The 13,970-nt window shown below is 44.5% G+C and overlaps 1 protein-coding gene across 1 annotated transcript in view; it reads left to right on the forward strand.

Moving 5' to 3' along the window:
* Positions 1-13,970, forward strand: part of CACNA1D (calcium voltage-gated channel subunit alpha1 D) — a 369,112-nt gene that overhangs the window by 221,849 nt on the left and 133,293 nt on the right. Inside the window, exons 16-18 of the mRNA XM_066596532.1 lie at positions 4,854-4,974; positions 9,415-9,529; positions 12,397-12,457. Coding sequence (XP_066452629.1) covers positions 4,854-4,974; positions 9,415-9,529; positions 12,397-12,457 — 297 coding nt within the window. The remainder of the gene's footprint in view (positions 1-4,853; positions 4,975-9,414; positions 9,530-12,396; positions 12,458-13,970) is intronic.

The raw sequence follows: 13,970 nt of genomic DNA on the forward strand, positions 1-13,970 counted from the left end.
GTAATGTACATTGTGCATTAATTATGAGCCACACAGAAGTTATTCACTTACCTGTTCCGTTGCTAGCGTCCCCGTCGCCATGGTGCCGTCTAATTTCAGCGTCTAATCGCCTGATTAGACGCGCTTGCGCAGTCCGGTCTTCTCCCTTCTGAATGGGGCCGCTCATGCCGGAGAGCTGGTCCTCGTAGCTCCGCCCCGTCACGTGTGCCGATTCCAGCCAATCAGGAGGCTGGAATCGGCAATGGACCGCACAGAGCTTACGGTGCACCATGGGAGAAGACCCGCGGTGCATCGTGGGTGAAGATCCCGGCGGCCATCTTAGTAAGGTAAGAAAGAAGTCGCCGCAGCGCGGGGATTCGGGTAAGTACTAAACGTTTGTTTTTTTTTAACACATGCATTGGGTTTGTCTCGCGCCGAACAGGGAGCCTATTGAAAAAAAAAAAAACCCGTTTCGGCGCGGGACAACCCCTTTAAGGGTATTTTTTGTTTTTAGAAAAACATAATTTTTTTTGTTGTCTAATATCGCACTCACAATCCATGGGAAACCCCTGAAAGCGAGGCGTTTTCATGTGAAAACAGCCTTGCATCTCTGTGGGGGTTCCCTTCATCCCATTGCTTTCAGTGGGGTAGCAGCAGCGCTGGCCCCATTGAAAGCAATGGGAGAAGATCATGCTCATCTGCCACAGCTATGACAGCTGCAGCAGGGGATTCCTTCCTCTCCGTGGGGATAAAGGAATCCCCTGCCACAGCTGTCCCAGCAGTGGCAGAGGAGTGTGATCTTCTCCCTATATTTATAATGGGGCCAGCGCTGCTGCTGGTAGCTGCTGTTTCCACTGGATTTCCATATTTTTGCTGAATATCCAAGAATATAAAGTTTTTTTTTTCCTATTGAGAAGCTTATGGGAAAATGGCAGAAAAATGCAGTAAAGCTAAATTCACAATGCTGTTGGCTTTCTGTTATCAGCTAGTCATCATGACAAGAACATACAGCTCAGATCTGTCACGTCTGACAATGCAGTCACTGCTGTCTGCTTCCAGGGGCAATAAATAAATGATAATCTGTACAGAAATAGTTAAAGCAAAGTATTTACTGTACTTTTATAACAATTTTCAACTATAAAATGTTAAAAAGTGGAATTCCACATGTTGGTACCATGGGGCGACCGCCTTCAGTATTGCCTGCTTTGATGGTGTAGCCATAGTATTCAAAGGGTTGGGTTATGACTTTCTGCGCTCTTAGGTACATGTGCGGATCCCTCTTAGGAAGCGGGACGGAGGCTATATTTCATGTTCCATCGGCTACAGAAGTGCTGCTGTTTATTTACGTGAAGCACTATGGAGTCATTCATCACCTCAATGTCACATTTTTGTACTTTCGGATTAAATGCACATTAAAGACTTTGTGTAGCTTGTAAATAATTTCCTTTTGTCTTTTCCTTTTGCGCCGTGTATTTTTAGAGCTGTTTTGTGCCTCCGAACGAGGATGAATATCAAATAGCTCTTTTTTTTCTAGCCATTGTGTTATTGCCATGTTTATTTTGAGGGAGACGGAACTTGACTGCCTCACATCCATTGTAGGCTGTTTTTGTGTTGTTGGAGGCATCTAATCAATGAGACGGAGCTTGGTTTTAATTAGTTTGCGTGCCACTTGCTTTTAACCTCTAGTACAATACTTGTAATTGAAACTTGCTTCACATAAGATTGGAACTTCAAAGCCATAATTACACTGGGCGAATATTAAGGCGGTGGTTTTTCTGTTAGATTGGTTTTCTTTGTTGACTTAAAGTTTTGTTACATAATCCCCCTTCCTCTTATACCATCCAGGGAAATAATGATTGCCAGGGCAGTCTGTATTTAAAGATGTTGATATATATATTTGTAAGTCGGGAATGTCTAGCAATGCCAAAATTCGTCAACATTAATGTAATGTAAGTGAATGTCTACCCTAGGTTCTATGCTGATTAAAGGGGTATTTAGGGTATTTTACTATTGATGACCTATCCTCAGCATCCCCTCCGATGTGCTGATCCTCCAGCCCCCTGTCAGTGCAACAGTCAGCATCGCCATCGGTGGTCAGGGCTGGAAGTGTAATAAACCGCTTTACTCCCATCGAGGTCACTAGGAGTGATGCCTTCTAGTACACTTCCAGATCCTCATTGAGGTCAAAGCCGGAAGGCATTGCTCCTATTGATTTCAAAGGAAGTGAAGACGTCTATTACACTTACCGCCCTGACCAACGATGCAGACTTCTGGCCCACTTCACTGACAGTGGGCTAGAGGATCACCTAATCAACGGGATCCCAAGTAAGGGACGCATACCAATCCCTTAATGCCTGGAATACCCCTTTAATGTCTCACTATATCTCTGGCTTTGTTTTTCTTTTACAGAACTCCGGATCCCCTGCATAGACATAAGGTTAAGTGCTAAATGCCTGACAAGCTTGCAACTAGAGAAAGCATACTGTTTTATTAGTGAGTTCAGGGTATGTAGTAAAAGGGTTATTCGCACTTTAGGCATTTCTGGCATATCCACAGGATATGTTCCCGCCTCCTGGACCCACAGCTATCTCCAGAAGGGGGTTCCCTGACTCTTTTCTTACCAGGTGAGGTGACACCACATCCAGTGGAGAATTAGTGGAGAGGTAGATGGGCATGGGCATCACGCTCTCGTTTCATTTCTTTTAGGGAAGTTACAGAAACAGCCAATCAAACATTCAGCTGTTAAAATGTTATTATATTTCCAGGTTATATACAAAATGTTTTTGGAAAGGTATTTGAAATTCAACTTTGACTGGGATTTCCACACTGGAGCATGGCAATCCTGTATGTATGCACCATAGCATTTCATAGTGGGGGTCTAAAACTAACTGTAGTTGTTCAAAACTACAGTACTTTGCTGTGGTTAAAGGAAGTCTGTCACCTCATTTTGGTAGTGTAAACTAATTGCATTATAAGATGTGGGCTTGATGATGATAATGGTTAATTTATTATCTTGAACAGATGCTCCAACCCAGAAATATGAATATTGCTGCAATTCTCACACGGTAGGTAGATGATAGATGGACCATCTGATGGGTGGTTGATCTCTAGCTTTGGTCTGGGCTCTCTCCTACCTCCTGCCTCAAAACACACTCCCTGGAGTATTAAGTGACATCTTCGGTACTGACCCCTGGAGACATCTTGCATTTCCCATACTCTGCGCCTTCGCCGGACTGGTGCATGCGCAGTGACGTCATTCTGCACATGACTGGCTAATCGGAAGTCACTGCGCATGCTCTGGATCTCTTAGTGTGACGCACAATACTTGTAATGCAAGACGCCTCCAGCAGCACATCTTATGTTTCAAGTATTCTTCGCCTCCGCAGTATTGAGGATGGTGCATGCACATGGCATAATTCATGACGTGACCGGCTGAGAGTATCTCACTCAATGTTGTGTAGGCGCAGAATACTTGCAACCTATAAATATACTACAGTATGTAAAAAAAACAATACTTTACACCAACAAATAAATACAGTCCAACAAGATAGTAAATATATGCATACTTTATTCTAAAAACTTATAAAATACATAAAAGATGGCATATAGTTTTGTGAAGCAACATCATAGGTATAGTTAACCACAAAACATGATCCACATGAGTTACCATACCAGTAACTGAACCGAAAAGTGCAAATATATCCAGCAACCTGATACTGAAAACTACCTTATAAATAATGTGTAATCACACAAAGAAGACTAAAGACCTGGATGACCGCTGCTCTTATCTGGCTTTATCAAGGAACTGGCCAACAGGAAATCACTGCCCATGCACTTGGTCTCTTAGTGTGGCAAACGTGCAGAATACTTAAGGCGCAAAACATCCCTAGTGGCACATCTTGTGTTTTTAAGTATTCTGTATCTCTGCTGCATCGAGGAAGGCAACATTCATGTGACTCAATTCCCAATCATTATTATAAAGACTTGTATAAAGGGTCTGACATTGAATTGCAGGAATACTGCCATCCAGCAGGTGGTGCTGCAGAGGTGTTGCTCCATCTTCCTTATTTGCATGACATCACTTATGATATGACCGTCTGAGAGTATGTCACTGCATATGCCTGGGATCCTGCAGTGCAGGCGCAGAATACTTAAAAAGCAAGACATCTCCAGTAGCCAAAGCTGGAGACCTCAATCAAAACTCCAGGGAGCGTGTTTGGAGATAGGTGGTGGGAGAGAGCCCAGACCAGAGCTGGAAGTGAATTGTTGGTCCATCAGTCATTTGCATAGTGTGCGGAGAGCGCGTCCACGTACATATTTCTGGATTGGAGCATCTGTTCAAGATTATAAAGGTACAAGTATCATCATTGAGTCCCACATATGACAGTACAATCAGTTTATTCTACCAAAATGAGGCGACAGACTTCCTTTAATAAATGTTATAAGTATTACCAATATGCCTCTTCATTGGCCAGTTTGGTATGTTCATATGGCTATAGTCCATATTGGAAAAATCAAATGCGCATCCACCTCATAACCTGTGAGAGAAATGTAAGTCTGAGCCGCAAGTTTCTGCATTTGCAGATGCCATGGATTTACACTCGGATTAGCCACATTCAATTGGGCCAATCCACGTGCTGATATTTCGGCATGGATTTCATGTAAAAAGTGACATTTCTCCTCTTACTTCTCATGATGCGGATTTGAATTAAACTTTGAAAGATCGACTGGGCTCCCATTCAAATGAATAGAACATGAATTTGCTGCAGAATCGGCATGGGTTCTACGTGGATTCCGCAGCGTATTCTGCTGTGTGAACGTGGCCTTAATGTCAAGGTGACCTGAAATCTGACTACATGGCCTTCTGTTTTTAGATACTAACGGGAGAAGACTGGAACGCTGTGATGTATGATGGGATTATGGCATATGGCGGGCCGTCTTCTTCAGGAATGATCGTATGCGTCTACTTCATCATACTGTTCATTTGTGGTAACTGTATCCTTTATTTTAGGAAGCCTTAAACAAGCTGCAAATATTCTAACATATTACAGTAGTTATACACAAAAGTAATCATTACTCGCAATTTCATCCTGAAGGCAGCTTGGACTGAATGAAGACACATGAAATAGGAATGAAACATATGCTTCTGTTTTTCAATTGTAGCCTCCTCCTTCTCTGATTGTATGATTGCTACCGACCCGTCCGTAATTGACATCCCCGCTTTGATAACTGCCATGCGGCTAGCAAAGTGATGACAGCCTTTATAAGGCTTAAAGTGCTTCAGCGGCTGTCACTTCCTTTGTGTTTGCTTCTGCAGTAAAGGGTCTGTAGTTCTTCAGAAAGTACTTTGTCTCCTTCTTTCTGTTGATTGGTGAGGTTCAAACCCCTATCAATCACATATTCATGGCTTATCTTAATATAGTAATTACTAATATTTTCTGGAATACTCCTTGGATTTCTGCTGGTTCTTAAGCTGCCCATACACCTTTAGGCCTTAGTCAGACGGGCGTTTTTAGCCGCGATTTGCGCATGCGCATGCGTCCGGCGATTTTATAAAACCATTGCTTTGCAATGGTATCGGACACATGAGCGCTTTTTATGCGCTCGTCCGATAAATTATAGAACAGAAATCGCAGATCGCACCTATGTGCGATCTGCGATTCCTGTTCTCTTCTCTATATGCGCTCAATGGGGCCGGCGGCAGCAGCGCCGACCCCATTGAGAACATATAGAAGACAAATCATTCTTCTCTGCCACAGCTGTAACAGCTGTGACAGAGAAGAACGATGTTTGCCCATTGAATTCAATGGAGCCGGCAATACAGCCGCTCCATTGAAAGCAATGGGCTGCCGGCGTGCGCGGGGTGAATTGTCGGGAAGGGCTTAAATATATAAGCCCTTCCCTGCAATTCATCCTAAAATGTGTTAAAATAAAAAAAAATTGTATACTCACCTTTCCGCTGCAGCCGGAGTCCAGCCGCGGCCGCTGTCAGTTCTCCTGAACTGCTTCTCGGCACTATTCAGCCGGCGGGGCTTTAAAATCCCCACCTGCTGAATGATCTGCCTCTGATTGGTCACAGCCCTGACCAATCAGAGGCAGGTTTCACTCACACACCCATTCATGAATGGGTGAGTGACTGCTGCCTCTCAGCGCTGAGCCAATCAGGGGCAGGTCTGACTCACATCCATTCATGAATTTATGAATGGGTGTGAGTGAGACATGCCTCTGATTGGCTCAGCGCTGAGCCAATCAGGGGGCAGGTCTGACTCACATCCCCTTCACACCCACTGCAGGACGGCCGCGCGGAGCTCCGGCTGCCGGGAGAAGGTGAGTATATATATATTTTTTATTTTTACACATTTTAGGATGAATTGCAGGGAAGGGCTTATATATTTAAGCCCTTCCCGACAATTCATCCCGGGCTCGCCCGCAGCGCATTGCTTTGAATGGAGCCGGCTCTATTGCCGTCTCCATTGAATGCAATGCGCTGGACAGCTCCCGCCCGTTTCTAATGAAACGCGGCTAGGAGCAGATTTTCGGGCGATTTGCGGGCGACTTGCGCGCATCGGTCACGCGATTTGCGGATGCGCATCCGTCATGCGATCCGCAAATCGCGTGAAAAAACGCCCGTGTGACTAAGGCCTAAATAGCTGTCGTTCAGCTGACGGCTGTTCTCCCGACTCCCTCATACAAATGACCACTCTTTTGGCCAAGTGTTCATGTATTTTCAGTGGGCAAGGTGGAGTAAGTCACTGTCAGATATCTCCTGGCAGCAGTTTATCTCCATGGAGAACAGAAAGATCGGGCATTGAAATTCAATGTGCCCAATCCTTCTTTCTCTCGACATCATCTGTTGGACAAGAGTTGGGAGTCCTCTATACACATACACTAGTCATCCATACCCACCAAAATCCGCGCATTTGGATGGTGTTAACTAATGTTTATGGGGGCATAGATAGCCTGTGTCCTTAGCAACTAGACTGACACTATGACTCAAATCATATGTTCAGCTCCAAGCTCGACTAGCACCGTGCTTGCTTTATGGCAAGAAGATGTCAAGACAGCGGACGTTGATCCACTGTGCCACAAAACCAGTTTGGCTTATGGCTAGATCTTGGCGCAGCACCTTGAGTCTCCTGGTTTTCACCCTTTAACCCCACCAATTGGAATATGGTCTTCACTGTTTGGAACCCTAATCCATTACCCAAAAATATTCTGGGTTATGAGGCAGGTGACATGATTTGGTCAGGGTTACTGTAATATGGTACAGAAGAAATAGACAGAGACACGGTTGTAGAGCAGAGTCGAGGTCAGGGCAGGAGTTCTTGCCTAGCAGTGAATTAGGCCGAGGGTTGGCAGCAGGTAGCGCAAGCGTGGTAAATAAAAAAGCCAAGATCAGGAGTGGAGAAGACGGGAAAATTTGAGTGGAATAGGCATGAAACAAAACCAATCAAAATAATAGAACACACAATAAAGAGACTGATTGCACAGTAACCTTTCCGTGGGGTAGGGTACCTTAAATAGACTGGAGCTTATCCTGATTGGCTGGGGATGGGAAATGGGAAAGCTGGTTGCAAGGGCTGACTCTATGGGCAGCAGTAACAGATAGCCTGGAATGCAAGGAGATGTGGTGTCTGCCACAGATGACAGAAGCAAAGAACCGGGAGCTGCGACCACTGGCAGGAGGAGGTGAGGGAAGTCGGTAGCCAGAGTCTCAACACATAACCGCAGGATTCAAATTACCTTTCTTTAACCGTGTACCATATATTTGTAGAAATAAATTAAAGGGGTATTCCTGTTTTGAAGCAAATTTTCAAAATGAAATTCAAATATGAAAGGTGTTTGTGCCATGTTTATACACAACTGATAATGGGTCTATTGGCCAGCAGCCTGCTCCAAAGAGCATAATACAAAAAACCCATCCCTGGTCATTCTTACTGGGCAAGCTGGACCTGTTCAGTAGCTCTGGAATGCCTACTGGTCGTATCCAGAGGCTGTATTAGTGTATCTTGACACCACCAGGAAGTCCTGGTGGAGTCAAGATTGACAGGGGGGTGACACCCCCTGTACCTAATTGGCTGCATATGTAACTTGCCTGATGGTCCTGGAAACGCACTAATGTTATGCTGGAGGATAATGTGCTGTAGTACAGGACGCCACCCTGCACCTCTGTTCGTTGACGGGCAGCGCTAGTGCCCAGGATTGGCCCTGCAGAAAAACCCATTTTCCGCCGGCGGAGCAGAAGCTGGCACCCCGCTGTCTATAGTAGCGGTGAGCAGATTTGCCCAAACTCACTTAATGCACAGTGTTGTGGGGGAACTTTGCGGCCAGCGGTGCATAAGCAGTTCCTTTTCCTCACCCCCACCCCAGGTATGTGTGAAATTCCGCTGGGCAGCAGGGAGGACACACCAGCGGGCTGGCCGTAAGTCACACAGCCCGTGCTGACATACAGTAGCGCAGAGGCGGTAGCAGCGCCATACACTCCATGCGTCCCGACCACACTGCATGAGGACAGCAGGGAGAGTAGAGCCGTGGGGGACACTGTTACAGCATTTTGGGGGCATACAGCAGCAGCAGGAGGAGACCTGGCAGGCCACATCAGGGACCCATGTTCATTACAGCCTGCGGAGGCCTACAGGTGCAGGAAGACAACAGCTGGGACCCCACAGCCCCAGCACAGGGCCACAGGGCTGGAGCTGTGCAGGTGTGTTCACTCACCTTGAACATCGTACGCCTCACATACACCGACTTTAGAACCTTCAAGCACCTTTGTGCCTTCACCCTTTTGGGAGCTAGGGGTGTGAGAGGGGTGTTATCCCTGTCAAACCCCTAGCTTCGGGTGGCGTCAAGGTACACTAATACCTCCAGAGGAAACCTGTGAATAAACACTTGTGAAGTGCCAGGAGACAGGAATAGTTTATAGAACTACAGACACAAAATCCAAAACCACATTGCAAACATTAGGAATATTTCATTAGCATTCATTTGACAGCAACTTTGTGTAACCAGAATATCCCTTTAAGATGAAGAACATTTTCAATTGTAAAACTTTAAAGCGTTTCTAGGGTTTGGACAATTCAAATTTGTTAGGAGGGTACCATGGCAAACTAAAACAATCACAAAGTGACCTGCTAGGACCCTCCGCAGCTAGCTATAACTTGTGGAGAAACCTGGAGGCAAGTGCTCAGTTTCCCTGCAGCGCTACCACTGGGGAAATTAAGCATTACACAATGGCCATTCAATTCAATGGATTCAATGCTGCAGAACAGGAATGGTCCTCCAGAGTATATTATAGGCAAAAGACATCACAGAGGATGCAAATGTCCTGCGTGTTCAGTCCTTTTCTGTGTTGATGAGAGAAGCTCTCAATGAAGGGTGACTCATGAAAACAAGCTGTACATGGAGCAATTGGCTTCCTGAATTCACACACGACAGATATCCTACTAAATGTCTTCTTGGCCATTGCCGTGGATAATCTGGCAGATGCAGAGAGTTTGAACACTGCACAGAAAGAAGCCGCAGAGGAAAAGGAGAAGAAGAAGAGCGCAAGGTACAGTGTATGACAAAGAATGAAGAACACACAATAGTGGAGATTGGTAGTAGCAGCAATATTAATGCTGTGAGCACATATCAAAATATATAGTGCAGCTCAACGCTGAAAGCTGAAATTTCTGTTTTTCTTCACTAGTTTTTGGGAGTATTTCCTACTTAAAAGTGCTCATGAGTAGCCATGCACAAGTTCTACATAGTTGTGGCCCACAGTGCCATTTCTTTGGACTTCATCTGAGCTCATGGTACTTCAATACTGAGTGATATTGTTCGGTCCGTGCAGGACATGTTGGTGGTATTGTACACATACCAATATATGTGCGCCTTTACACAGATAACACAAAATTAATATAAGGAACACACATGGGGACACGGGAAACTAACCATAGACCCTCTAATACAAGAAATCCTAAAAGTGGAGTGCTTGCCCTGATGAAGGCGACCCCACGTCAGGAACCTGGGGCGACCCTGACTTTCTCTAGATGGTGATAGGGAACTGTGGCAAAGGCTAGATAAAACACAATATGTTACTGTCCACAGTAGCACAAGGAATAATACTTAAACACAGCAAAAGTAATAGTAAATAGTGCTCCTGTCATGATCAAACGGGCGATGAAATTGGGAAGATTTTCATAAATCAGATTGAAAATAGCAAAAATAGCCCAAATATTGTTACTCTGCTTTGAACAGTAAGCACAGGTGTGTTGGCTTGTCACTGCTACCTTGCAGTGCTGCAGTTCTAGGCTTGATTATGACCTTGATGAGAATTTGAGACCCCACCACTGCAAGGCAGCAGTGGTAACCTCTGGGCCACCGCTGCCACACCACTATTTTTCAATGATGCCAAGTTAGAGAATCCGATTTTTACTCTTATTAATTATAATGGAAGTCGGAATCGAGAGTTCCAATTCACAATTATTTTTTTAAATTGGGTCAGTCACTCCCAACCCCATTATTTCAACAATCGCTTAACACTAGTAGTAATTAAATGGCAGACTTAGCTTTAGATAGGGAGCAACTGATCAGATACACTTTCAAACCACAAGTCAGACAAGGAGTCAGAGAAGGAATCAATCTGACAGGGAGTTGCAGACCAGACCAGATCTTCATTCCGTGTGATCAGACAGAGAGTCAGATCAGACCAGGCTGAATAATCAAAGCAGACTGAATGCATAACTGGCACCATCTGTGAAGAAGAGCTGGAATAAACATAGACTAATACCAATTGGTTGGCTAGGTTGTCCAACCAATCTGGCCATACACAGGAGGAGAAGTGCCACTGTCGGCGTCCAATGCCGAGCATGCACCGGTATGAGAACCCTGTTGGCCAGATCGTTGGGCCATCTCCCTGGTCCCAATCCTGGCACCACGTGACAGATACATTGTATCTGGAGAGCCCATTCGTTCTTGTGCCGGTTTCTTTACATTGAGCGTCTTTGCACATCACTGACAAACAGTTGTCTGCTTCATAAATCATGCAGTGTTGATCTGAATCTCCATTCGGACGACCTTCAAGTTCTGATTTGTAAGGGAATTAATAGAGAATATAAATGTATGAAAATTAGTTATTTCTAATGTAGAACATCTATAGATCCACATCTTGTAATGTTTTACTAACATGAATAAGCTCCAATCTAAAAAGAATAAAATGCCCCGTCCCCCTTAGCTGTGACCTTATACGGAGCATGTTATCTCCCTGAGCCGCAGGTAATCTCTTCAGAGACTCAGTGGGGCTGTACACCACTGCGCTTGATAGGAATTACACAGCTTAGGAGCAGTGTGTAAATGAGCTGCTCTGCTTATTCCATGGCCCCTGATCCACAGGCGGGAATAATGGTATTAACCAAGTTCCAGATAAAGTTTGGACTATAGGAGACTAGTAAATAAATGTTCCTTGTAATGGTCTGTTCTTGTCACTCCGGAGGGAAAATTATGTGTCCCCCACCACCACCCTCGTGTCTCCACAGATGATTATTATAATTATCATTAATTTACTAAGTGCTACAACACTCAGAAGAAACATTATAGCAATCCCTATTTTAATCGACTGTGTCTGTGTCATAGAAATCATTGTGCAAATGGCTTCTACATAAGTCCTGCAGGCACGTACACCATGCATTATTGATTTAGGATGTGAATTCGGTTCAAACATGCTTAGTTACAATTTTTTGAAAGGATGCCTGGATAGTCCTACGTTTGCAGTGGGTGGGGAATAGAACACCCTTTAGGCCTATTGCATTGGAAGTATCTCAGTAGATGACTGTACTTGTTTTGGAGGAGACGGAAACCTCTTCACTGGCAGCTGAATTATTGTGATATCAGGGCTTCTGTTCTGAAAAATGATATAGAAAAAGCAATATAAAATCAGGGGAGTGATAAGCTCCCCAGTCCAGTTTAAAGATATGCTGAAGGTCAGGAAGAGTATTGTTTTGCCTTAAGGAGACACCGAGAAGGTGAGTGAGGAGACTTATAAGCCCATCCATGCCCCTCTGTGAAATATGCAAATAGGGAAGATAGGACAATATCTCTGCAGCACCACCTGTTGGAACGCAGCATACATGCAAGTCAATGTTAGACTCTTTAGACAAGCCTTGTAACAATGATTGGAATTGAAAGCCAAGCCAGAATACCATACACAGAATACCATACACAGACATCAGTTTCTGGCTTGGCTAGTGAGAGGCCTATAGATGTGGGTCGGGAAGGGTATGGTTTCTTCCTAAGGAGAGCACCTACATGGTGGTTAATAAGATGTGCTGAATGATGCTGCAGAGGTTGCAACTACAGAAGTCGTGACATTAAAGGGGTTTACAAGTGTGATAGGTAAAGTTTTCATGCTTTCGATATGTGCTCTACTTTATATTTTAGGAAAGAAAGTCTGGAGAACAAGGATGGAGAGAAGGCGGAGAAAAAAGCAATTGAGGCAAAGGTGATGACCTATTACTGGGGAATAGTGATGAGCGAGCATACTCGCTAAGGGCAATTGCTCAAGCTCGAGTTGCGGCACTGAGCGGGGGGGAGAGAGAGATCTCCCCGCTCTCCCCAGCAGCTCCCTGCCCGCCGCCGGCAGCCAAACCTTTTCGCTCGAGCGGGCAGGTACTCGCTAAGGGCAATGCTCGCTCGAGCAATTGCCCTTAGCGAGTATGCTCGCTCATCACTACTGGGGAACGTTGTAAAACCAAAGATTCTGAAAATTACGTTGTTTGCATGAATGCCCTGTATGATGCCCCAGTCATGCTTTTACAGAGAATTTAGTCCTAGGAGATAAAATCTCATATGGAAGACTGTTCCTTCAGGTGGCAGGAGTAGAAGCTCACAACCCTGGGGGTGACTTCCAGATAAAGTATTTGGGATGTTTTGGCCCCAGCTATAGAAGAAACCACTTTTTTACACCTTCTTGTTTCCCGATTGCCAAATGTCTCTGTGAGAAATGGACACTGAGGATAGCAGATAGAAAAAAAATTGACGCTTTCGAGCTGTAGTGTTGGAGAAAACTTCTATGAATCCCCGGGAAAGCTAGGGTCACCAACAAAGCTATCCTGGACCGTATCAACCCAGAGGTGTCCCTGGAAGGCAAAATCACGAGACAGAGACCAACTTACATTGGACACGTGATGAGGGCAAATTCACTGGAAAAAGAGATTGTACTTGGAATGGTCAATGGTAAAAGGAAACGGGGAAGACAAAACACGTTGGCCGGATACCATCAAGTAGGACACAAGAATGGACATCAGGCAACTGAAAGCTGTAGAGAATAGAGAAGCATGAAGAGAGGTCCGGCCTACAGAGCATCCAAGAGTCAGACACAACTGAGCAGACAGAATTCGAATTGGATGTGGTTTGGTACTATGTCTGTGTTCAGCATTTAGCTCCAGTATGGCACTCCCACCTTACATACCTTGGACTGTGCTTTAAACTTGTTCTGGGTGATCAGCTTGGTTGTATTTATTGCAACTATTTGGATAAAGCATTGGAATATTTGAAGATTATATGGGTGAACAGACTTCCATATAAAGACCTATAATATAAACAGTAGTATTATACTTTGAACTAAATTTGTAATCTAGTGGAATTGTGTTCTATTTTATGCCAGGCTTGTTTGCTAGACCTTTAGACTATATTCTAAGATCAGCTCCTGGCTGGCTCGCCAGACTCTTTTAATCTTTCCTTCGTTCATTCGTATGACTATAAAGAAAGTGCTCGCACTTACTGCTTTCTAAAAGCACATTTTTATTGAGGCTCCCACAATATTTAAACCTTTGGCAGCATTTCATTGGAATACATTCACTCTATTAGAATTAAAGTATGCTAGTATGCATAAAGTACTCTTAGTATTCCTCTGTGATGGATTTCATCTGCATCCAAGTACCTACTCTGTAGTACATTTATTGCCTGACCCACTGTGAATCACAAGACATCAAATGTGCTGGAGGTTTCAGATA

The sequence above is a fragment of the Eleutherodactylus coqui genome, chromosome 3, assembly GCF_035609145.1.
Source record: "Eleutherodactylus coqui strain aEleCoq1 chromosome 3, aEleCoq1.hap1, whole genome shotgun sequence".
NCBI lineage: Eukaryota > Metazoa > Chordata > Amphibia > Anura > Eleutherodactylidae > Eleutherodactylus > Eleutherodactylus coqui.